This window comes from Mchenga conophoros, linkage group LG6, assembly GCF_057382185.1.
Source record: "Mchenga conophoros isolate Kocher_MC1m ecotype Shallow Benthic linkage group LG6, M_conophoros_male_GT1.1, whole genome shotgun sequence".
Lineage (NCBI taxonomy): Eukaryota > Metazoa > Chordata > Actinopteri > Cichliformes > Cichlidae > Mchenga > Mchenga conophoros.
In genome coordinates, this window is record NC_140531.1 from 24,046,829 (window position 1) to 24,070,728 (window position 23,900).

General features: G+C 39.9%; 1 protein-coding gene across 2 annotated transcripts; it reads left to right on the top strand.

Annotated features, from left to right (window-relative positions):
* Positions 1–10,078: 10,078 nt before the first annotated feature.
* Positions 10,079–23,194, top strand: LOC146572644 (uncharacterized). 2 transcript variants are annotated; one of them, XM_085276932.1, is made up of 10 exons: positions 10,079–10,455; positions 11,010–11,306; positions 12,870–13,175; positions 13,927–14,037; positions 14,288–14,341; positions 21,672–21,707; positions 21,784–21,825; positions 21,923–21,955; positions 22,039–22,086; positions 23,051–23,194. In XM_085276932.1, the coding sequence occupies exons 1-10, from the start codon at positions 10,368–10,370 to the stop codon at positions 23,110–23,112; spliced, it is 1,077 nt and encodes a 358-aa protein (XP_085133058.1). In that variant the 5' UTR covers positions 10,079–10,367; the 3' UTR covers positions 23,113–23,194. The 2 variants fall into 2 exon arrangements, with proteins under 2 accessions (XP_085133058.1, XP_085133059.1); XM_085276933.1 differs by having other exon boundaries at positions 21,787–21,825.
* The last annotated feature ends 706 nt before the right edge of the window (positions 23,195–23,900 follow it).

The window sequence follows — 23,900 nt, forward strand, 5'->3', positions numbered from 1 at the left end:
CTAAGCATTAATCACAGGGATAATTACAGGAGGGATGGGGATGCATTTAGAGCACATTGACACCGCAGTTTATCACAGGATAACTGGTCCTCAGTACTTTATATTTCAGCACCAGGGAGCTTTTTGTATGCATCTGGTATATTGATGGGTGAATGAATCAGACTGAATGAACTGATGTGATGGTGGAAGAGCATTTAGGGCGTGCGTGTGTCAGAAGAGAGTCTGGAGATGGGCGATAACAAATGTTAATCAAATCAAAATGGCGGGAATGTTCTCACTGACGTATGATTATAATTTTCTGTGCGCAGAGCGATTACGATTAACAACACACAATTAACCTGCTTTCACTGATTGCTGGGAACAGTGTTTTTTGTGAAGGACAAAAATCATGTGGCAGAAATGTGAGCCCTACCAGCCAGTATCCATAAACATCCGCCTGCTGCTTCTCAGTCACGAATAAAAGGAAATGAGATTTACACTGCTAATGTTTGTCTGAAGTTTAAATGAATGAAGTTTTGTTTTATTTTCACTGTATGAGCTGTATTGTAGGAATAATACGCTGCGGAAAATGCAGACAATTGAAAAAAAAAAAAAACAGTCAGAGGAGGGAGAGAGCTGTGTGCTCATCTTTTAGAGAGCTCTTCTATCAGGGTACATTTGAAGATCTCTGAAAATAGCAGGGTCATCACTGCAAAAATAACACACACACACACACACACACACACACACACACACACACACACACACACACACACACACACACAGATCTAAAAAAGATCACCAATGCACACTGTAGTCTAGACTGTTTTATACACTCAACACACAGTTCTGAATGTCTGGTTTTGACAGTGAAGCCAATGAAAGAATGGGTTATATTTGGTAAAAAAGGAACATTAAACAAATTTAAATTACTTGGAGTAAACCTCTGACAAGAAATCACACCTGAGATTCATCCAATAGTTCTCACGCACTAATACCACCACATTACTTCCCACCTTGATTCAGGTGATTTATCAGACATGGTCTGGTGCTCGTTCGAGATCTGTTTCCACAAGTCAGAAAACAGTCTTTGACAAGTTGGCAAGATTTGGAAATTATGTTTTTAACTTATCAAGAAGACTTACATTTTATCAGGTACACCTAGTTAACTACTCTTTAATGCAACAACTATCTGATCAATCCAGTCACATGATAGAAATTCAATGCATTTGGCCACCTAGAGATGGTCAAGCTGACCTGCTGAACTTCAAACTGAGCATCACAATGAAAAACAAAGATTATTTAAATGACTTTGAATGTGGCATTGTTGCTGGTGACAGAGAGGCCAGTTGAGCATTTCTAAAACTGGATTTATGGTCCGAAAAGGAGAAAATATCTGGGGAATGGCAGAGGGAAAAAGACTGCTTGTAACTGCTAGGGGGCGGCCTTAATTAACATCTTGTTACAACTAAGATAAGCAGGAAAGCATCTTTGAACACACCACATGTCAAGCCTTGAAGCAGATGACCTTCCGCAGCAGAGGAGTCTGGATATGTAATGCAACGTTCAGACGGTAGGGTCAGAATTTGATGTAAACACCATGAATGTTTGGATACATTCTGCGTTGTATCAATAGATATGGCTGCTGGTGATGTAATGGTGTGAGAGATATTTTCTTGGCACACTTTGAGCCCCTTAGTACCAACTGAGCCTTATTCAAACACCACAACATACCCAAGTATTGTTGGTGACCGTGTCCATCCCTTTATGACCACAGTCTACCTATTTTCTGATTGCTGCTTCCAGCAGGATAAGATGTCATCTTACAAAATTCAAAGAACCTCAAGCTGGTGTTTCAGCATGACACTGAGTTCACTGTACTCAGATGGTCAGCTTAGTCACAGGATTTCTAACCAATAGAACAACATCATGGATATGCAGAAATCTGTAGAAACTTTGCGATTTATGGATGAAAATCTTGGATGAATCTTTCCAGCACCTTGTAGAATCTATGCCATGAAGAATTAAAGTAGTTCTGACACCTCATGCTAGGAAGGTGTACCTAATAAAATGGCTGATGGTGTACTTTTATCCCTTTATTAGAGACGTGGCAGCAGAAAAATGACACAGCTAACCTCCCACTCTGTGCCAGCAGGGCACTCTGGCAATGTCTGGCAACCCTCATGAGAAATAAAAGACAAAAATGGTGATGTCACTTATTTAACTTACAAGCAAAGCACTCTTTATTTTGCAGCGATATATTGTTGTAATTTTAACTCATGCACTCTGTCTCTTGAGTGAATAAGGCTGTACAGAAAATACCTATTTGTTCATTTAAAATTGGATCAAGTGGACTTAAAATAGAGGCCTCTGAATAAAGACTGATGAATCAAATCCAGCAGTAGATTCTTTATATTTTAGAATAAAGGGCAGTGCATCTATTTTATCTCTGATGTGAAGTGGAAATATAGCAGATATCACTCCGGAGAGGCAGTACAGACATTGGCATCGATCACTGTCTGCTCTTACTAAATGATGTGAATATATGATGCATTTTATTGAGCCTTTATGTTAATGTATTTTATAGCGTTTGCATTGTTTTTATGATACATTTAACTGTGTAATTTTTACTGCACAGCCCTGCCTCTGATCCTGCTTATCTGCTCAGAACAGTAAAAGTTGATGGTATGGATTGTGACCAATAAAGCATTGTAAAGTGTTCATGTTAACACATATCAACGTAAAACAAGAGGAGAAAGCCCGTGTTTTTTTCAGTCTCACTTCACAGCGCACAGTTATTAAAAATCCGCTTTGAATTTTCCTTTTTACCTGGCTCTTATACATCAGCCGTGCTGGTGTGCTGCGGCAGAACCGACCATTTGTTGGGGAGGCACGCTTGAAAAAAAGGTGCAATCGGAGCACATTGATTTTTCTTCATGTTAAAAAGCTTTTATTGACATGGCATTTTCTCACCAGAAAGGTTACAGCAGAGGAGAGACGAGAGGGAGGGAGGAGGTGAAACATAAAGACACGCTGCACCAGCACGGCTCAAGAGCTTCTTGTAAATTCACCCCACTTTAGCCCACTTTAGTGGGTGTGCTATCCTTTTGAAAGTGCAAATTATGGCCTCTCCCAACACATACGCATGCCCATGCACAAACACGCAAACACATGTGCCTCTAAAAACCTTGAAATCCTGGCGGACACAGCGAAAGAGGGGGAGAGTGTACTGACTGAGTAAGGCGAGAAAAAAAGATTCAAGGTCATGAATTCGGAGAACAAATGAACATTGTAAAACTGTGATTCAGAAAGACAGGCAGGCAGACAGCTGGGCAGATTACAGCTCAAGGAGGACGGGACTGGAACCTTTCATCACCTTTAAAGATTCACTCATGGTGATAATCTCTTTGTGAAACATCGTAATTTCTCAGTAAAGACTCATAAAGCCTCACAGTGTCTTCGTCTCTGGAGAGCCAGACGACGCCTGCTGACACAGCTCTAAATCACCATGCTCTCCTCCCTCTTCTCCATCCTCCTCCTCCTGCTCTGTTTTTAATAGAAAAACATGCTCACGACTCATACCTCATTTCCCACCACTTCTCCCTTATTTCTCTCCCTTTAAATATATCTATTTATTTTACCACATCGGTGACTGGGTTGAATACCATCAAAACAATCGGCACACCCTCATCCATTAGCTGCGGTTAAGCCTTCATGCTTTTAATAGAACATGCTTGAAATAGACAGAATACCTGCAGTAACTAAACTTTTGGTTATGTGGAAATCCATCAGCTGCACACCAAATAACTGTAAACATGTTTCAGGCCACCAAGCAAAAACAGTGAATGGAAATTCACAAGCTCCTTAAAGTGGAAATATGTGTGATTCAGGCATATTTTGTATTTGTATTTGTATTCTATTTTTATCTTATTGTATATAGTATTTTATTTTATTCTATTCTGTACAGTTGTGTACTGTATTTATTCTTATTGTATTCTAATTTTTGCCTCATAACTTTTGCACTGTCCACTTCCTGCTGTGACAAAACAAATTTCCCACGTGTGGGACTAATAAAGGTTATCTTATCTTATCTTATCTTATCTTATTAGTTCAGTTTTATCCAGTTCACCGTTTTAGTTTTGTGTTTTACCATGAGAACATTTGCAAACAGCAGCTGTTATTTAGGAGACAGAACATCCTGTCCTCATGTCAGAATGACCCCTCACGTCTTTATCAAAATGCGTGCCTGTTTATTTCTCTATTAACCATAGACGATGAAGGAACAGTCACCAAAGTTAGAGTAAAAGCTCATGTCCATCAACCTAACAGATGTTGAGATGTTTTAGTGTGAACCAGAGCAGCTGACTGACAGACTGTCTTTTTCATCCCTGGGCTCGTGTCATTTGGATGGCTAAAAAAGGTGATAGAGATGAGATAGTCTTCTTTCTCTTGAGGTGCCAGATGGTAGATGAGAGGCAACAATGGAAACTTGACACAGTAACTATGTGTAAATTTTGACAGGAGGGGATCCAGAGAGAGGCATTTTTCCTGTCTCATTAAAATGTTGAATTTTACCTAGCTCTATGACTGATGCAAAGTCTAACATGCACCGTGAGCTGAGCAAGTTTAGATTAGATTAGATAATTCTCACTCTTCTTTTCCAGAGAGGAAAATGGCTTCTTTACCCATGCTCGTTTAAAAATGTCAAAAGAAAAATGATGCAGTCAGATCAGAGAACAAAGAACAGCTGTGACGATGCCGTAGTGGCATTCATCAAACTTCTGAGAGGACTTTAGTGCAGCTCGCCATGAACCTATACAATGCATACAATGCACATCTCAGAAGACAAGCATGCATCCTTAACCCTGTAAAGCCTGAAACAAAGGTGAGTTCAGAGCCTTTTTAGGGGTGCTCAGCATCCCTAAATGTAATCGTAGCACCTTTAAAAATAAAAGTAGTGACAGTAGTAGACTTCAATCACCTATCCTACTAATTATGTTGCTTTTGAAAGAAACATTGTCATTTGTATCTAATTGAACTGATGCTCAATTTATGAGGTTATGGAACCCTGATGATGGGATCGACAAAAACTACAATCAAAACTAAAATCTACAAAAGCTGAGCCAGGGACTAAAGCATGAAATAAAATAACAAAACTAAAAACAAAACTTGTTTAAAACTGGAAATGACAGAAATATATTTAGAAGCATAAAAACAGGATTTTGGTAATTATAAATATTGTTAATTTAGGGCAGCTGTGGCATAAACCTAACACTGGGTGGTGGGCTGATAAATTTATTTCATAGTTTTTTGTGACCCGCCTACCAACTACGAATAAAAATTAGCAGCTGCCGTTTTCATGTATTTTAACAAGTGTCAGGACCCTGCTGAGGTGTCCTTGATTCCCTGCTAAAGAAATAAGTGAAGAAAGAAAATAAATAAATAAATAAATTCTTCTGTAACGTATTGTCTTAAGATCAGAAACAGTTTTTATACACATGAGCACATCAAACAGCATATGAGCTTTAAGCTGTCCTCCTGTTGTACAGGGTGAAAGAGAATCTCTAATCACTGACAGTAATAATGCCTTTGCTTATCTAAAAACATCAGTGTGTCCATTAAAATCAGAGTCAAGTTCAGATATGATGTAGAAGATCATGTATCCTACATCAAATGCCTGTAAGATAACCACCGAGCCAGCCGAGTGGAGCCTGTTCTCAAATAACATCGCTTATACCTAAATCCCTAATCTCATCACGCTATTATATTCCAAGTCTGAACTCTCCACATCAGATTCTCTGTTAAAGCAGAGCTCCAAAAATAGCCTGTACACTGTACCTATCGAGCGATTCTCGCCTTTGACACTGTCAAAACATGTGACAGGGTGTACGGTTAATGTTCATATATATATACAGCAAATCACTGAGTCTCAAAGATGTGTTTAGTGCTATAAGGGCACCCGTCTTTTCACTCTCTCTCTCGCACACACACACAGACACACTTTTCGCCCGGTCAGCATTTGGACAGCCGTGTGTGTTCATCGTTACAGCCTCTGACTGCAGCGCTAAAAGTGACAGATGTGTCCTGTTAGCTATATGTGACAGACCGTGCAACAAGACAGAGCACTGTGCAACAAATGACCTGTTTGATTGCACACATACATAATAGAAACGATTTGAAGATGAGCCAAAAACTCCAAAGTGCATGTTTATTATAAACAAGATTAAACGTCTAAAGTTCTGCCTGTGATCTCTGGAGGCTGCAGAGTTCATTACAACCCATTAAAAGCTCAAACTATATACTTTTCTTAGTGCCCTTGGTCTTTTCTAACTACATTATATCAGGTGAGTTGTATAAGCTGGTCTAAAGAGCAGAAAAGTGTTAACACGATGATGTCTAAAGCCTCAATTATACTTTCTGGGTTTGTGAGTCAGCTGGAGTCCCAAGTGAAGTAAATTCTCGTCAGATGGCAAGCGCAAGTCCATCTGCTGCAGCTTCCAACTAATCAACCTCAGAGCAAAAGGTCCAATCAGCTGCCTTTATTCGACAGTTTGCAAGGTTAATACAGATCCACATTCTCCAGAGGAAGATTAAAATTTAAAAAGAAGGCTAGAAAATTTAAAAATCGAAGCTAGAGTTCATTTTTTAACATGCAAAACTATTCAGTAACATAGTACGGTTCACAGCCTCATGTTTATTTAGTAGTGTTAAACTACCCATGCTTCACCCAAAGCTGATTCATCCATGTTCATCCAAACTGAATACTATCAACACATATTGTTCACTTTGTAAAGGTTTGTACAAGGCACTATCTAGAGATCTATCCATCTAGTTTTCAAGCAAATGTATTTGCAAAAGGCTAGTGGGTATTCCTCAGGTAAGTTGAATATACCCCAGATGTGCATGGTTTGGTTTACAATTGCAGGCAATGCCCTTAATGTGAACCAACTACATGTTAATGTCTCCTTATTTTTGTCTTGCAGTCAGTAAATAGACCCCTTACCAGAACTGAAATGTGTGGGCTGAGTGTTATTTACATCTGAGGGTTTAAACTAGCACATATGTGACAAACTGTCGAAAGTCTCAAACACTGAACAGCATTTTAGTGTGAAGGTGTTAAAGTGATAAACTCAGAAATGTTTAATTTTAACTGCGGGTGTCCAGTTATTATTTATTAGAGTTACAGACATCTTGTCAGCAAAGTGACATTTCCATTAAAGTCATGCTGTTAATAGAGTATATATACATTTTTTTTTTATTAACAAACAAATAAGCAAACAAAGGAATACAAGGTTTTCGCACACAACCATCTCTAGGTTTTAGAGAGACTGGTGTGAAAAAGAGAAAATGTCCAGTGAGCGGCAGCTGAAAGTGCCTTGTTGATGCAGAGCTCAGAGGAGAAAGACAAGAGTAAATAAAATGACCACTTATTACAACCAAGATATGCAGAAGACCATCTCTGAACACACAACATGTTGGACCTTGAAGCAGACGGGCTACGGCAGCAAAGGACCACACCAGGTGTCACCTGGGTGCTTACAGCACGATAACACACCTCGTCACAAAATTCACATCATCTCAAACTGCTTTCTTCAACATGGCAATGAGTTCACTGTACTCCACAGTCACCGGACCTCAGTCTCACTGAGCACCTTTGGGACGTGGCGGAAGAGGAGACTGGCATCACGGATGTGCCACAGACGAATCCGCAGCGTGTGATGCTGTCATGTTAAAAATGTTTTCTGAAGAATGTTGAATCTCTACCACAAAACATTAAAGCAGTTCAGAAGGTAAAAGGGGGTCTCTTTTGTACATCGCTACCACCTTCCCATGCTGTCAATCTCAATACTGATTAATGTAGTCTTACGTCTGCATGGTTTAAATCTGTGCTGTCTGTCATTCTCCCTTTTATACTCTCATTTGTGCAATCCATCTCCTCCCCATGTCCACCTCGCCTAATTCACTCAGAGCTCCACCCAAGTCTTAGTCTTCATCTTCACTATCACCAGCGTCTAGACTCCAGGGGGGGTCCTGTCCTAAATCCCATCACTGCTGGAATTCCATTCTGAGATGATGGGGCAGTCTAATCACTGAATGCACTGATTAATTTCTCTATCTAAAGAAATGATATTCTTTTCCCCAAATGATCTCTGCTTACTGAAATATTTTAGCCCTTTTTAAAATTAGGTTTTACTTGCACAAAGACAAATTTTCTGTAATTAATTCTGGAAATCAGGACAATCCCATTGTTTCCACAGGGATAATTTACGAGGGTATTTTTCAAGGACACCTCAGCAGGGTCCTGACACTTGCCGACAGCAACAGCTCCTCACACACAAACACAATCACAGATGGTAAATGCATTTTAGCTAAACACTCAAAATATTCAGGAATTCTCAGAATGTAAAGCATTTCTTTTGTTTTTATTGTGCATAAAAGAAAGAAGGTGATTTTTTTTAAGTTTTGGCTTCTGCCCCCCTCTCTAAGCTACTGACTGAGCCCTGAGAGAGGCAAGCCGCTGTGGAGTGGAGATAAGGCTACACCTGCTAGCCAAGCTCATCACTGTGTTTGTGGTTTTGAGTGTGTGTTTGTCTAAGCCTCTTTCCGTGTGTGTCTGTGTATGTTCCAGTCCCAGGGTTGAAAAGATAAGTGGCTCTAAGGAACCCGAGTGTAAAATCTCAGCTACACCGAACCCCAACAGAGATGAAGTGAGACAGCACAAAATGAAAAATACATATTCCTTTCAGAGTGGATTAAACTATAAAAAGATAGGCAGAAAGGTCATTTCCTCCTCAAAAGCAGCCAAAATACCTTCCAGCTCCCAGACATGTAGCCACATCACTGAAGAGTGAAGCCACAGCAGAGACCTGTGGATATGTTCTCACACTTATCTTATATTTACAACTAATTAGTGGTTTATATAAAATATACAATAATGCTCAAAAGTCTATGATCAAAAGAAATCTTCTCTTGACTACACTGTAATAATCTGCTCTAAAAATAGTATAGTATATAAATGATGAATTAAGCACTTGTTAATACCTGATTCATGCTTAACAGTGTAACATTATTATAAAGTGCAATCAGAAGGCTTCTAACGTATTTGACTTTTTAAAATTTATTTGAAGAAAAGTGGTTGAATATTTTGGTTTCCACTGACTTTTTTTTTTATGACATTTTGTTCTCAAGCAATTACACAATGTAACTGTATAATTTGTAAACATTGTAGTCATGACAACCTTTCTTAAAAACTACAAACCCTTTGATGTGTGTTTACACGGTGACTGATGTGTTTTAACTTCATGTTTTATATCGCATAAAAACCATGTGTATAATACAAACTACTGATAGTCTCATGATTGAGATAAGGACAATTATGAGACAGTTTTGTATCAAAGAATGGTTACAGGCTACTAATGTCTTAGTATTTCCAAATCTATAAAAAAAAAACACATCCGTGTATATGTGATCTGTGATAATGAAAATATCACATTTTATGAGAAATGGTGGCAATAATATGATATAATCTAAAAATCCTGCTGTAGAAAATTATGAGAAACTCCTCTGTGATTGAGAAGAAGCATCACAAGACAAAAAGTCTGTCATGATGACAAACAAAGACTGCATTATGAGATGACTGTTATATAAACGACAGGCAGGAAAGCTGCACATGTGGAGATCGGGGGGTTTTGTTGTGTGTTTGTGATCATGTAAAGTTTCATTCCTAATCTTAATAATCAGTGACACAGGCAGGTTACCACATGTTACTGTTGTTTCCCACTTTTTTAAAGATCATTCACCTTTAAATGACCTTTTTTTCACTCTGTTTTTAACATTTGTAAAACGCAGTTCTCCCTCTACAAAGAGACTACACATCCAACACATAATCATATGTCTGTAACCTGCTGTTTACACAGGACCTGAATTCATAAATAGTCCGATAAAGTTTGTCTCTTTTTTCACGAGAGGATGAGTGGTCACACACACACACACACATCCACAGTCAAACAGAAACACACTTTGTACTTACATTTTGTTGACTGAAACTCTTTGTTGTCTGTGCAGCGCTCCATTTCTCTCTCTTTCTCGCTTACTCAGAAAATGACAGGAAGTGTAAAAGGAAGGGAAGTTGCTTCTCGCTTTGTGTACGTGTTTTGAAATGTTGCGGCCAGCCTCTTCTTAAATTACGAACTCTATCGTGAGAACATCAAAAAGTCCAGCGACGGCTTCTCTGATGGGCAGCGGCACGAGTGTGAATGGATGTGTTTGCTGAAAACTCGAGAGGGAAGAAGACACCACGCGCCACGAGTCATGCCTGTGCCAGTGTGAACAAGTACCTGTGCCTGAGCGCGCGCGTGTGTGTGTGTGCGTGATCTTATGGTACAACCATGGCAAGAGCAGCACTTACTAAACTTCTTCTCCTCGTGATTCTTGCCTTCATCATCTGCCTCCCGGAATTTTTCACATTTTACCAAGGTTGGTCACACAAACAGCTTCAGATCCACATTAGTTCATTCTGTGTGTGTGTGTGTGTGCGTGTGTATTGTGTAAATGTTAGAATGTTATCCACCTTTTGTTCAAACTTTGCATCAAAGTAAAGCTTTAGACAACGTTCGCTTGATTTGCTTCCTCTTTACACACATTGTCTGTGGAAAGACCTGTCTGTGTCGGTCTAAGATTATAAATAAGACCCAAATATAGCTCCATACAACTCTGACTGACAGCCCTTTTGAAAAGGTTTCCGTATTGTGTTGCCTTGAAAACACGTTTCTTTATGAGAGCATCTCGGTTTACCCTTGTGCTCCTGCCGTCTTTGCCTTCAGTGGTTTTTCTTTTTTGTCTCTCCATCTGTGTCTTTCCTCATCTGTCTCTTTCTGTCAGATACAAACTGGAGGCAACAGCTTCCATTTCGAGATCTTGCTATGATTTATAGCTTGACAGCTCGTTCTTTGCTGCTTTTCCTCTTTATGCCTGCTTCTGCTGAGAAATCAGTCTGAATTTTGCCGTGTTCATTCTCTTTATCCTTGCAGTAACAAAAGTGAACTTCTTCTGCCTTCCCTACCGACCCTGCGAACAAGGAAATCAGGTGAAAGAGGGAGAAAATGGAAAGGCTGGAAATGACGACGCTAAGAGAGGCCATATGTGTGACCCATCTCAGACTCCAGATCAGGAAAAATGGGAGCAAGCGTGCATACGAGAAGATCAAAGCAATACAACAGATTCGGCTTCAGACGTCAGGCGAGGCAGAGATGATCCAAAAGCGAGGTGGTTCATGTGTGAGACAGACATGGAAATGGCAGAAGTACACAGAAATATCTCAACTTCAGGTATTCACATCTAGAGACTCAACAACATCTGCTTTCTGTTTAGAAAAGCTTGCTACTGCCTGAAGTCCACACCGCTGAGTGCATCTGACCCGTACTGTCTAGTGTGTTTGGCTAGTGTGATTATTGAGTGCCACGTCTGGGTGCGGTTAAGTAAACTGTGCCCTGGTCTGCTTGAAAAGGTGGTCCAGGGCATGCTTCAGTTAGACTCTTAGCATACTCTGTGTACGCTCTTAAGACTTCCAAGGTGAATCATGACTCTAGGATCCATCACATTTGAAAAGTTTAAGCTAATTAACAACTAATTAATTGTTTATTAAAAGTGACATTTTATGGTTACCGTCACAGTGAGGACTCTATGCAGTCCTGTGAAAAAGTAAGTAGATCCCATGATTCAGTAGTTTAGCGACAATAACTTGAAGCAGTTGTTTTCTGTATGACTTCATCAATCGCTCACACTGGACACACTTTAAAATGCCATTTAAGTTCATTGAGGCTTACGAGCATTAATTTATGCACATTTCTCTAAAGGTCTTGCCACAAGATTTCAGTCATGTTCAGGTTTGGACTTTGATTGCAACAGCTTAACCCTTTTGTTTTGCAGCCATTCTGTGGTAGTGTGCAGTCTGAACCAAGCTTTAGCCGTTAGGCAGATGGCCTCACATTTCACTCTAGAATACTTTGGTGTACAGAGGAGTTCAGTGTTGACTTACTGAGTGCAAGATGTGTCGGCCCTGTGGCTGCAAAAGAAGCCCAAGTCATCACCCCTCCACCACTGTGCTTCATAGCTGTTATGAGGTGATATGCTGATATGCATTATGGCCTAACATCACGTTGGTCTCTTCTGTCACTGTTCCTGAAGTCATGATCAGATGCATTTTTGCAAACTAAAGCCAAGCTGCATGTTTCTTAAAGAGAAGAGGGTTTGTCCTGGGACTCTTCCAAGCAAGCCATATTTGTTCAGTCTATTTCTCAGTGCATTTAACATGCTAACTGAAGCTTGTCAAATCTGAAATATACCTCTGGTTTGGTCTGGTGTATATTTTTGTATTTGCTCCTACCTGTTAGTTGTGAGATTCGCACCTTTAGCAATATTTGGGTGAGTGGTTGTACTGTTTTTTCAGCTAGTGTTCAGCTAGTAGCTTAGTAGTGGAAAGGTGCATCCCAGGTCTTAAAACTGCAATTCCTTGAACAGCCACTTGAGGGTAGATTTACAATGTAAAATAAACTTTTTTATAGCCTTGTACAGGAAAAGGCTTTTAGTCTCTAAAACTTCATGAAAACTGTACAGAGGACACCTGTCACGAAGTTTGCCATAATTCATCTTGTGTTTCTGTTGTTCAGCAGACCATCAGAGGTGCAACGCTTCCAGAGAGAACTGATCGCCTTTCACTAATTAAAGAATCTAATTAAGCTTTAAAATATGAGCATATTAACGTGAGCGTCACTGTGAGCATGTTCACAGGCTGGTGTTATTTAACTCTTGCGCTGCGATGCCTTCTTCAGCAGACAATATAAGCCTTTTACGCCCCAATCAATACATTCATGCTATTTATTCACCCACAGCTTACGAGTCACATCTGGAGGTGTCAGCCGAGCTTCATCTGCCCAACGCAGAGACCCTGAATCTCACCTTGTACGGCCGCAGCAATCACAGTTCCTTACACCTCTACCCACCTGAGGAGGAGGAGGAGGAGGAGGAGGAAAATAAGGGTGGTGATGAAGGACAGAGGAAGGCATTCTACTGCTGTCTCCCTTTCCTGCCCAACTCTGAATCGTCCAATCAAAGCCGCTGTCTCCTTTGGTTCGCCAATCAAACGGTTTGGAATTCAACAGCAAAGGAAAAGCTGCCATGGAAACGGACACAGAAAGGTTGGTGTCAGGCGGATGGAGCTGGGCTTCTTTGATCCCCACGCGGCAAGTGTGGCTTCACTGTAAGATGGAAAGGAGAGGAAAGAGGAGACAATAGGAGACAAGGAAATTGGCCACTCAGTTTTCATTTCATTCCAAGCTGCCCACTCTCTCAGTCCACAATGGAGTCATTCTTTTTAATAGAAGAAATTTCCTTCAGTTCTTCTCCTGACTTTTTGTTTCTCCCTCTTCCTCTGTACTACATGATCAGTCATACTTTCCAAAACTACAGTACATCTTAATTTACTGTATCTCTAAGCCTGTATTGATTTCTTTCTTTCTGCTCTGCTCTCCAAAAGTCCCTCATGCTTAAGACATTGATTAAGTAATATTTTCCAAAGTGCATATTGAAAGCTGGATATCCATTTCCTTCCAATTTTTCTGCAGCACCTCCACCAGACCTTTCCATTTATGCTTTTCCCTTTCTTTGTTCTTGTTTGTTCATTTCCTCTTATTATTTATATTGCCTCTTCTATGTCTTTTGTCTCTTTCCAGTCCTCCTTCCTTGCCGGTCTCTTGCCTTCTTATCCTTCCTTCTTTTCTTCCTTCATCCACTCTACATTTTCATGTATTTTATTTTCACATGGCATGAATTTTAGTGCTGGAATGACTGGGATGGATTTTTTTTTCTTTAGGTAAAGAGGTCAGTAATGAAAATAATACATAATTGTTTCAGACTCTGCTTTGTCCAAAATGTTCCTCTGTTTTCCAGATGAGTGGCAGTGTGCGCTCAGAGTGGTCTGGCTGGCTCTGCTGTGTTTGGTGTTGCTGAGTATAGTAACGAGTGTGATCGGACAAATCTACAAGAAAAGGCGTTTGTGCAGTAAGAGACAAAAAACAATCAAACAAAAGAAATCACTCGTTTTATGATGCCACAACTGAAGAAACAAAGTCAAAATTTTGAGTTACTATTTTAAATTTCTAATTAAAAATGAAAAACTTTGAGTTTTTGAGTTGAGTTTGAGTTTGTATTAGTGAGTTGAAAGTTTGGACTTATGAATATAAAAAAGGCTTGGCTTTGTTTTTCAGTGGTGGAAACAGGCGTCCTAAGACATGTTTTTTTCCTCTGCCAGGGAAGCCGAAGGTGCACCCTGATGGCTTCAACTTAATTACTCAGCAATTAAATGGTAAGCCAGCAAAATGTGTATTCTGAAGTTACTGTACACTAGATACGTTTGTACTTCACTGGATTTCAATATTGTGAGTGCTTAAAAATATCCAACTTTAAACAAGTTCACCTTTTGCTGAAGGGCAAGACTGAGCGTGCAAACTGAGGTGCACATAAGAAAAAAACAACAACCATTTACACACAAAGATAAAAAGCAAACTCTAATTATAACACAAGAAAAATGTTTAAATGTAGCATGTTCAGCAGCAGTGGTCTGTCCAAAGGTGACTGACAATGTGCAAGGCAAAAGTGCAAAAAGTCATGTTTAGCGCTGTGACGTGAGACTTCCTGCTTCTATGGTGAAAGACAAGCTTTTTCTCCTGGCCGCATATTGCTATCAGAGCCACTGCTTTAGACTAGTTTCAACCACAGTGCAGAGAACTTAAAAAACAATTATTATTATGAGAAATTCTGAAGTGATTGGTTTTGTCATATTGTACAAAACCTTCTATGACAATTAAGCAAAGGTGAAACCAATGAGGGACAAGATCAGAGTCGAACTGAAGCAAGACTCATGAAAAACTGACTTCCACACCCAAAAAGGAAATGACAAAGAAATGAGTGTCTTACACTGAGGCATGAACACTAAGAGGAGGCAGACTCAAGGGAACACAGGAAGCCTCAAATTACAACCCCCACTAGGATTTTCTCAGTGCACATGTACCAATACACAGCCCTCTGTGACATTTCAAGCAGCCCTCAAGGACAGAATACACTACCATACAGTTCATTCACCCACAATATATAACTTAACATCAAATATAGAGGCAGAACCAAACCAAGGGAGCATAATCTATTCATCAAACTCAACAGTCACCTCAAGGCACTTTATATTGTGATAATACAGAGAAAATCCCAACAATCAGACTGCCCCCTATGAGCAAGCGCTTGGTGACAATGGGAAGGAAAAACTACCTTTTAACAGGAAGAAGCTTCTAGCAGTCCAAGTATCAGGGAGGGACAGTCGTCTTCGACAGTCAGTGAGGGGTGAGGACAGGAAGCCGCTCCGGAAGAGAGACAGAGATTATTAATAACTAATGATTAGGACTTCCGGTTGAGCTTTGATGGAGTAGGACGCGAGTCTGGGAGCTCCCGCCGATTTCGATTAAATTGTTATTTATTCGCGCGTTTTGGCCGTATTTTCAGTCCTGTTTTGGTTTGTGGATTGTCTTGTTGAGAAGTTTTACTCGGGCCGGCGTAAAATGGCAGCAAAAAATGTTAAAACCCGCAGTACTATTCAGACACAACTGAGGCCTAGTTTGCAAACCGCGACCACACCCTCGAGTGAGCCGTCGTCTCCTGCAAAGCCCCCCACATGTCAAGCTAATCCTGATATTGAGGCTCTCAAGGTCGAGTTGCTGGCTTCGCTGAGGAAAGATATCGCCGACATCTTTAAAAAGGAACTTCAGGATACTCTGGGTTCTGCTTTGTCTACCATTAAGTTCGACCTGCAGGCGGTGAAGACGCAGCTGGCGATCGATAAAGCTGCAAATGACGCTACCATGTCTGAGCTAAAAGGTACGGTGAAGGAGATGGAGCACGCACTTACTGTCTGCTCTGATGATATAGCTGAGATGAAAAACACTATCAAGGGTCTCACAGCTCATGTAGCCAAGCTGGAAAGTAAGTGTGAAGATTTGGAGTCCAGATCGCGGCGCAACAATGTTAGGATAGTGGGAGTACCGGAGGGCCCTGACACGTGCACCACTGCCGCCGTAGCTTCCTTGCTAAAAGAAGCATTTGATCTGGGGAAGGAGCCGCTTTTGGATCGTTCGCACAGGACCCTCCAACCCGCACCTAAGCCTGGCGACCGTCCACGAGCCATTGTATGCAGGTTTCATTACCACACTGACTGTGTCGACATTTTACGACGTGCTAGAGAACGCCGACAGATTAAAGTTGGAGATCGGACCATCTCGGTCTTCCCCGACTACACCGCCAGGGTGGCACGGGCTCGTGCTGCATTCAACACGGTCAGGCAGCAACTCCGTGGCATTGACGGTGTTCGGTATGGCCTGCTTCATCCAGCGCGACTCCGCATCACATATAAGGGTGTCGAGAAGAACTTTGTTTCGGCAGAGGAGGCCAGTGATTATGTCAAAACTTTGATTTCTGGGTGAGCCTCGTTAGCTCCTCAGTTTGATACTGTAATGCTGCTAAGGGTTCACGCTCTCCTTAGGTTTAACGCCACCTGTGCATTGTTTTCTTAGGCCATTGTGCTGGTTATTGTACTGTTGGTGTGCTGGTTCCTTTTATTTTCATTGTTATTTATTGAAACTGGATCATATAATATACTCTTGAACTTCGGACCAGTCCGGCACAATCTTCTCCAAGCTTGCTGCATTGATTTGCATAGGACTGAGTTGTTTTTCGTTTCTGTTAAATTTTTATTTATTTTTTTGTTTGGTTGTTTTTGTTTTAATTGTTTATCTATTTATGTATGTTGTTTTTGTTTTTTGTTTTTTTTTTAATTTTATGCACTTTTGGTGATTTGTTGGAAAGTTCTCCTTCTGAGGAAGTCATATTTTGTACTGTGAGATCTTTTTTTTTGGTTGGTTGGTTTCCTTTTTATTTTTTCCCTTTTTGAAAAAAACATGTTTACTGTTACGCGCACACTGTTATGCTGTAGAGAAGTTGGTGAGAGGTTATTTTCCCCTCTCTCGCTTTTATTTTTATTTAGACAACAATTAGTCCAGTCACTTCGGTGAATCATTTTTGCTACTTTGGGGGTACACTGCTGTCTCCTTTGTTCTGTTCTGTGGAGACTTGGGGGTGTATTTGTGTTCAGGGTTGGGTTGGGGGGGGGGGGCTGTCCCATTTCGGCTCTTCATGGCCACTGGCATTTTGGTTTGGTCTTTTTCCTCTTCCTTTTTGTAAATGGTTAATGGAAATATAGACCCCAGCATTGCTGGGTCAGGTATGCCTCTTAGATTCATTAGTTGGAATATCAGAGGTATGGGTAACCCTGTTAAGAGATCTAAGGTTTTTACTCACTTGAAACGTCTAAATTCTGACATAGCATTTTTACAGGAGACTCATCTTCGCATTAAGGATCATTATAGGTTATATTGCCCTTGGGTAGGTCAGGTCTTTCACTCAAATTTTAATTCGAAGGCTAGAGGAGTGGCCATTCTCATTAATAAGAAAGTTCAATTCACTTTGACCAATGTTGTCGCTGATAGGAACGGTAGATACATCATTGTTGCTGGTACCCTAATGCAGAAAAAGGTTTTGTTGGTAAATGTATATGCCCCGAATTTTGATGATGCTGAATTCGCTAATAGATTGCTGAGTAACATCCCCTTTCTGAATACACATTTGCTTATCCTTGGTGGTGATCTGAATTGTGTTTTTGATCCAATTTTGGATCGATCTAGTCCTCGTAATTTGACTCAATCATCTATGTCTAAAACATTCTCAGATTTTATGAAACAGAATGATCTTGTTGATCCATGGAGATTTCGCAACCCTTCAATCAAAAAATTTTCATTCTTCTCTCAGGTCCACCAGTCTTATTCCAGGATTGATTATTTTTTCATCGACAGAACTCTTAATTCATGTGTTAATTCTTCCGACTATTCTGGTATTGTAATATCTGATCATTCTCCTCTGCTATTGGATGTTCATCTTTCTACCCATAAACGTAGCCCTCCACTTTGGAGATTTAACTCTCTCCTTCTGGCGGATAAAGAATTTTGTGAATTTATTTCAGGCTCTATTGAGGAGTTCTTGTCCTTCAATCAGGATGATTCTGTCTCATATTCTCTGCTATGGGAGACTCTTAAATGCTACCTGAGAGGTCAAGTTATTTCTTACTCTGTCCGTGCTAATAAAAAGATTAATGCCAGGCTTAAAGAACTTATAGCTGCAATTAGTAACCTTGATCAAAGTTATACACTGAACCCTTCTCCAGAATTACTGAAGCAGCGCCTTGATTTGCAAGCAGAATTTGATCTTATGTCAACCAAAGAGGCTGAGCACTTATTACTACGCAGTCGTGGCTCATATTACGAATATGGTGACAAGGCTAGTCGCTTGTTGGCACATCAGTTACGACGTCAGGCCTCCTCGCGTGTGATCCCCATTATTAAACACTCTGATGACAATATTACTACAGATCCCTTGGAAATTAATTCTACCTTTAAAACATTTTACTCTTTGTTGTACAGGTCCGAATTTCCCACGGATAAAGCTAAAATGAATGCATTTCTTCATAATCTTTCAAACCCTGTTATTGGTGCTAATGATGCGGGGCAATTGGACTCCCCATTATCTGTTGAAGAACTATTAAAAGCTATTACAGCTATGCAGTCTAATAAAGCCCCGGGCCCGGATGGGTTTCCAATTGAATTCTATAAAACATTTATTGGTAAATTGGCACCATTGCTTTTGTCTGTGTTTAACGAATCCTTGGAAACCGGTTCATTACCACCCACTTTCACACAAGCAACCATAGCGCTCCTCCTCAAAAATGACAAGGACCCAACCTCCTGTGGTTCCTACAGGCCATTATCTCTGCTTAATGCCGATGCAAAGGTATTGGCTAAAGTAATTTCATCTCGCCTTGAGGATGTGCTTCCTCGAATTATATCTGAAGAGCAGAATGGCTTTATAAAGGGACGGCAATTGTTTTTTAATACCCGTACACTCTTTAATGTTATTTACTCAAAGCGTCTATCTGAACTTCCTGAACTTGTGATTTCTTTAGATGCTGAAAAGGCTTTCGATAGGGTGGAGTGGGAGTACTTGTTTGCAGTTTTAGAGAAATTTGGTTTTGGTGATAAATTTATTTCCTGGATTCGGCTTCTTTATTCGTCCCCTAAAGCCAGTGTTCATACTAATGATGTTTACTCTGATTATTTTGCGCTGGGTCGTGGTTGTCGTCAAGGTTGCCCTTTGTCTCCCTTACTCTTTGCCATTGCCATCGAGCCTCTGTCTATTACATTGCGATCTTCTTCTGTATTCAGGGGAATCATCCGTAATGGAATTACACATAAAGTATCATTGTATGCGGATGACTTGTTATTATATATGACTGACCCCGCATGCTCCATCCCTGCTGTTTTAAGTATTCTGGAGAACTTCAGTTCGTTTTCAGGTTATAAATTGAATTTGGGGAAAAGTGAGTGTTTTCCTGTTAATACGGCAGCACGTCAACTTCAACAGTCCGATCTACCCTTTCGTCTCAGTCCGTCTGGGTTTAAGTACTTAGGGATTAACGTGACTCGCTCTCTAGCTGGCCTTAAATCAGCAAATTTGTCTCCTCTTATATCTAGGGTCACATCTGATATTCAAAGATGGGGTAATCTCCCCCTTTCTTTAATCGGTAAGATTAACGTTGTTAAAATGAACATCTTACCAAAATTTTTATTTTTATTTCAGTCGATTCCCTTATTTTTGCCGAAACATTTTTTTGTTTCACTGGACAAGATTATTGGTTCTTTCATTTGGGGAGGGAAGCCACCTAGGGTCTCTAAAACTTTGCTGCAGCGATGCAGATTTAGTGGAGGACTTGCATTACCTAATTTTTTAGTCTATTACTGGGCCGCTCACGTCCATAAACTTTGCTACTGGCTAAAATCTTCTGGTTCCTCGTGGTGTAAATTGGAGCTATCATCATGTAAGGGCTCTTCTTTACCGGCTTTGCTCTATTCCTCTTTACCCGTGAGACCCTCTCTGTACACTGATAATCAGGTGGTTCTTAACACACTCAAAATCTGGTTTCAGTTTAGACGTCACTTTAATTTTGTAATGCCGTCTTCCTCGGGTCCTCTAAGCGAAAACCATTTGTTTCCCCCTTCACTTTTGGACTCGACATTTTCAGTGTGGTGTGACAAGGGTATAAAACAGTTCAAACATTTATATGTGGATGGTGTTTTCGATAGTTTTCCCAACTTGTCTTCTCGTTACAATCTCCCTGTTACCCATTTGTTTCGCTATTTTCAAATTCGAAATTTTGTTGCTAAGTGTTTCCCAAATTTCCCCTCTTTACCTCCAGAACAGCAGTGGGAAATTACGTTATCATTTGTTCCTCATCACAGAGGAACCATTTCGAAACTCTATGATGCTATTCTGTCTTTTAGTAACCACTCTAATGTTAAGCTTAAGCGTACATGGGAAGAAGAACTGGGATTTCGAATACATGAGGAGTCTTGGGAACGGGCTATAACGAGGATACGATCTTCCACCTCCTGTGCTCGTCTTGGACTTATTCAATTTAAGGTCATACACAGGGTGCATTTCTCTAAGTCTAGACTTTCTGAATTGTATCCAGAAGTGGAAAATAAATGTGATAAATGCCATGGTTCTCCTTGTCACCTTAGCCACATGTTTTTTCTGTGCCCTGAGCTACAAGGTTTCTGGACAAGGTATTTTGCTATTATGTCAACTGTTCTTGGGGTAACTCTTCATCCTTGTCCTCTGATTGCTGTGTTTGGGATTCCTGCTCGCTCACTTACACTTGATTCCACACAAAGGGATATTATAGCCTTCACATCCCTATTAGCGAGACGTCTAATATTGTTGCATTGGAAGTCTGCTAAGTATCCTACTATTTCCCGGTGGCTTAAAGATGTCATGTTTTTTTTAAAACTTGAAAAAATTAAATATACGTTGAGAGGTTGCACAGCCAAATTTTTTCACAAGTGGCAACCCTTTATCTCTTATTTTGCTAGTCTAGAGGTATTGCCTGTTTAAATCTACTTTTGTTACTGTTATATTCCTCTAATATGTTTGATGGTTGTGTTGATCTGTGTGGGACTGGGGGGGGGGGCGTTGTGTTTTGTTTTTTTGTTTTTTTTGTTGTTGTTTTTTTTTCATATATATATATGTTAATTTACTTAGAAAATTAAGAAAGGTTGATTGTATTTCGGTAACTGCAAGTACTGTTTTCTTTTTTCAATAAAAATATTTTCAAAAAAAAAAAAAAAAAAAAAAATAACTAATGATTAAATGGTGTATAAACATAAGACTCAGCCATTCAATGTTAACAAATACATCTGGTGTCAAGAAATGCCACCTCTCACTGTAATGGTTAAAAAAATGATAAGCCATGGCTTACTATCAACCAAAAACCAGTGTGTTAGATCTCTGAACAAACACACTAAATGTGTATTTAATCTATGTTTTCATTTATATGCTGGCTCAGTACATGGTCACTTTTAGAAATCCTGGTCTGTGAATAGTCTGTATTGTCTCTGAAGTATAATATATTAATAATATACTAAGTAAACTAAAATGTATTCCAGAAGATGAGAGTTACAACATGTTTATGCTACTCTTTTATGTAGACGGTGCCAAAGAAACAGAAGTCAGCCCTCCTGAAGGTAAACTGCTCAATAAAAACGCATTTACATCTGCGTCAACAGGCTTGGAGATTCTAACAAACTCTTTTTGGTCCAGCAGGGACAAACCTCCACTTATACGGGTTTCATACCTGGTCAGGTCAGTCCTTTTAATCAGTCAGCATCATTTAATGGATCTGTTGTTTCACTGCTTTCACCACGTTAATCTTTTTCTTTTTTTTTACCAAAATGGATAGGGCTCTCACCAATTAAAGAAGTTGACAGTCAAAGTAGGTACACACACATGCACCTTTTAGAAAAATGAGTCAGATCACAAACACACGTTCTGATTGTCCTCACGTATACTTTTCAGATGACATATCAATGTTGATGGATGGAAATGCTGACCACTGCTATACTGGTAAAGTCTTTACTGGAACAATTGTACAGGTTCAAAGAGAAAGCTGTTGGTGGTTATGACCACCAATAGCTGGTTGATGACTTTCAGATACTCTTGCACGCATTCAAGACTTAACTTGGCGCCTCTTCATGCAACCAAAGTTTGATTAATTATATGCGGTTTAGTTTTTAGATGCTATGGGTCGGCCTTTAGTCCTGTCCTTACCAGCGTATTGCTGGATACGTTATTTGAAACTGCTGCACGGTTGGGAACCACATCGCCCTTCATTTTCATACGTGTGTGGTAATCTGCGAATGGTGCTACGAGAGCTCAAAAACTCCAAAGTGTAGCTTTAAATATGATGGACTTAATGCATAAATACAAAAAGTATACCAATGTGTAGCTAATTATCATTGAATTGTTTGCTGTATTAGGCTGTTCTCTTTACGTAAAACGTAAACATAAGGTCAGAGGTTAAATGTGATGTGATATTTGGATGTAAATTATAATGTGATATTTAGAATACACATACACCAGTATCATTTCCTAAATGTTGCCAATACAAACAAAGGCAGTCGTAAAGTTAAAAGACATTTTATGATGTTTGACCTTATAAAATACACACAACACTTATAAGAATCATAGTTTCTAAGTTATAAGGCTTTTTGGTAATTTTGGACCTATACATCATTATTTTGACATTGAGGATTGTGGTTGATGTGAGCCAAATTTTGAATGGATTGTTAACACGACTCCATTCTAAATAAAAAACGTAAAGTTTTATCGGAATTCATTCAAAACTTTTTGAGTTATGGTGTTTACAGACAGAACGGCATGCACACTTCCAAAAACGTAATCTTCCAGGCGGAGTTAATCGTCAAAAAATTCATCTCAGTAGACAATTACTGCAGAGTATCAACACATCAGAACCCTTTTAAAATGTCATCTAACAGTGCGCTTGGTGCCTTTTTTCTGTTGTCTTTAGGTTTTCTGCATCATCGCAGCCATCCCTCCGTCAGCTCCATCAAAGATGAGCCTGCTCGATGACAGGCGAGCAGCCGGAGGAAGCTGGAGGAAAACAGCCGCCTCATTTACCAGCATTACTAATGGTGAAAATAAAGATATCTGAACCACCTACATGTGCTTGTGAACTTATTTTCAGCATGTCATCTCGGAAGCTTTGTCTATGTTAGCACTTTATTAGAGGACAGTCTCTACACATTATTAAACTATCAAAAGTTAAATAAATGGATTGGCCCTCGAACATTTTTCACCCTGAAAGAACTAAATTGTTTTGTATTCTGAGTCAGATGCATGGCTGATAAACAGCCTTACCCCGTCTGGTTATAGCTGAAAGGAGCCAAAACATTTTGACAGCACTGACTAATATCTTGTTTGCTTAATAGCTTTCCTTGCCAGCATCCATGTATCTCTAAAACTGAAGAAGAAGCAGAGGGAGAGAAATATTTATCCTTCAGAGATCGAGGTAACTGTGGGCTAAGCGCTATAAAGTAATTCATCTCAAATTCTGTAGAGACGGCGGTTCAGAAGGAGGAGAAAAATGTAGAGCATAGTTGAGATACAACACATCTGACACATCTCTGCGGTGATGTGTGAGATGAAACCGACGTGGTATACATTTCTGAATGTTGGAACGCATGATCAAAGGCTTTGTTCTGGAGTAAAAACATGTAACCTATGTGTGCATGTAAGGCTGTCTTTGGGGTGTTTAAAGTGGAATCACACAAAGTGTACAGCAGGTCGAACGCGAGTAACCACCTGGTTTTATTTCACCATAAAAACATTAAAGGAGCCAAGCTCGCTCTGCCAGGAAG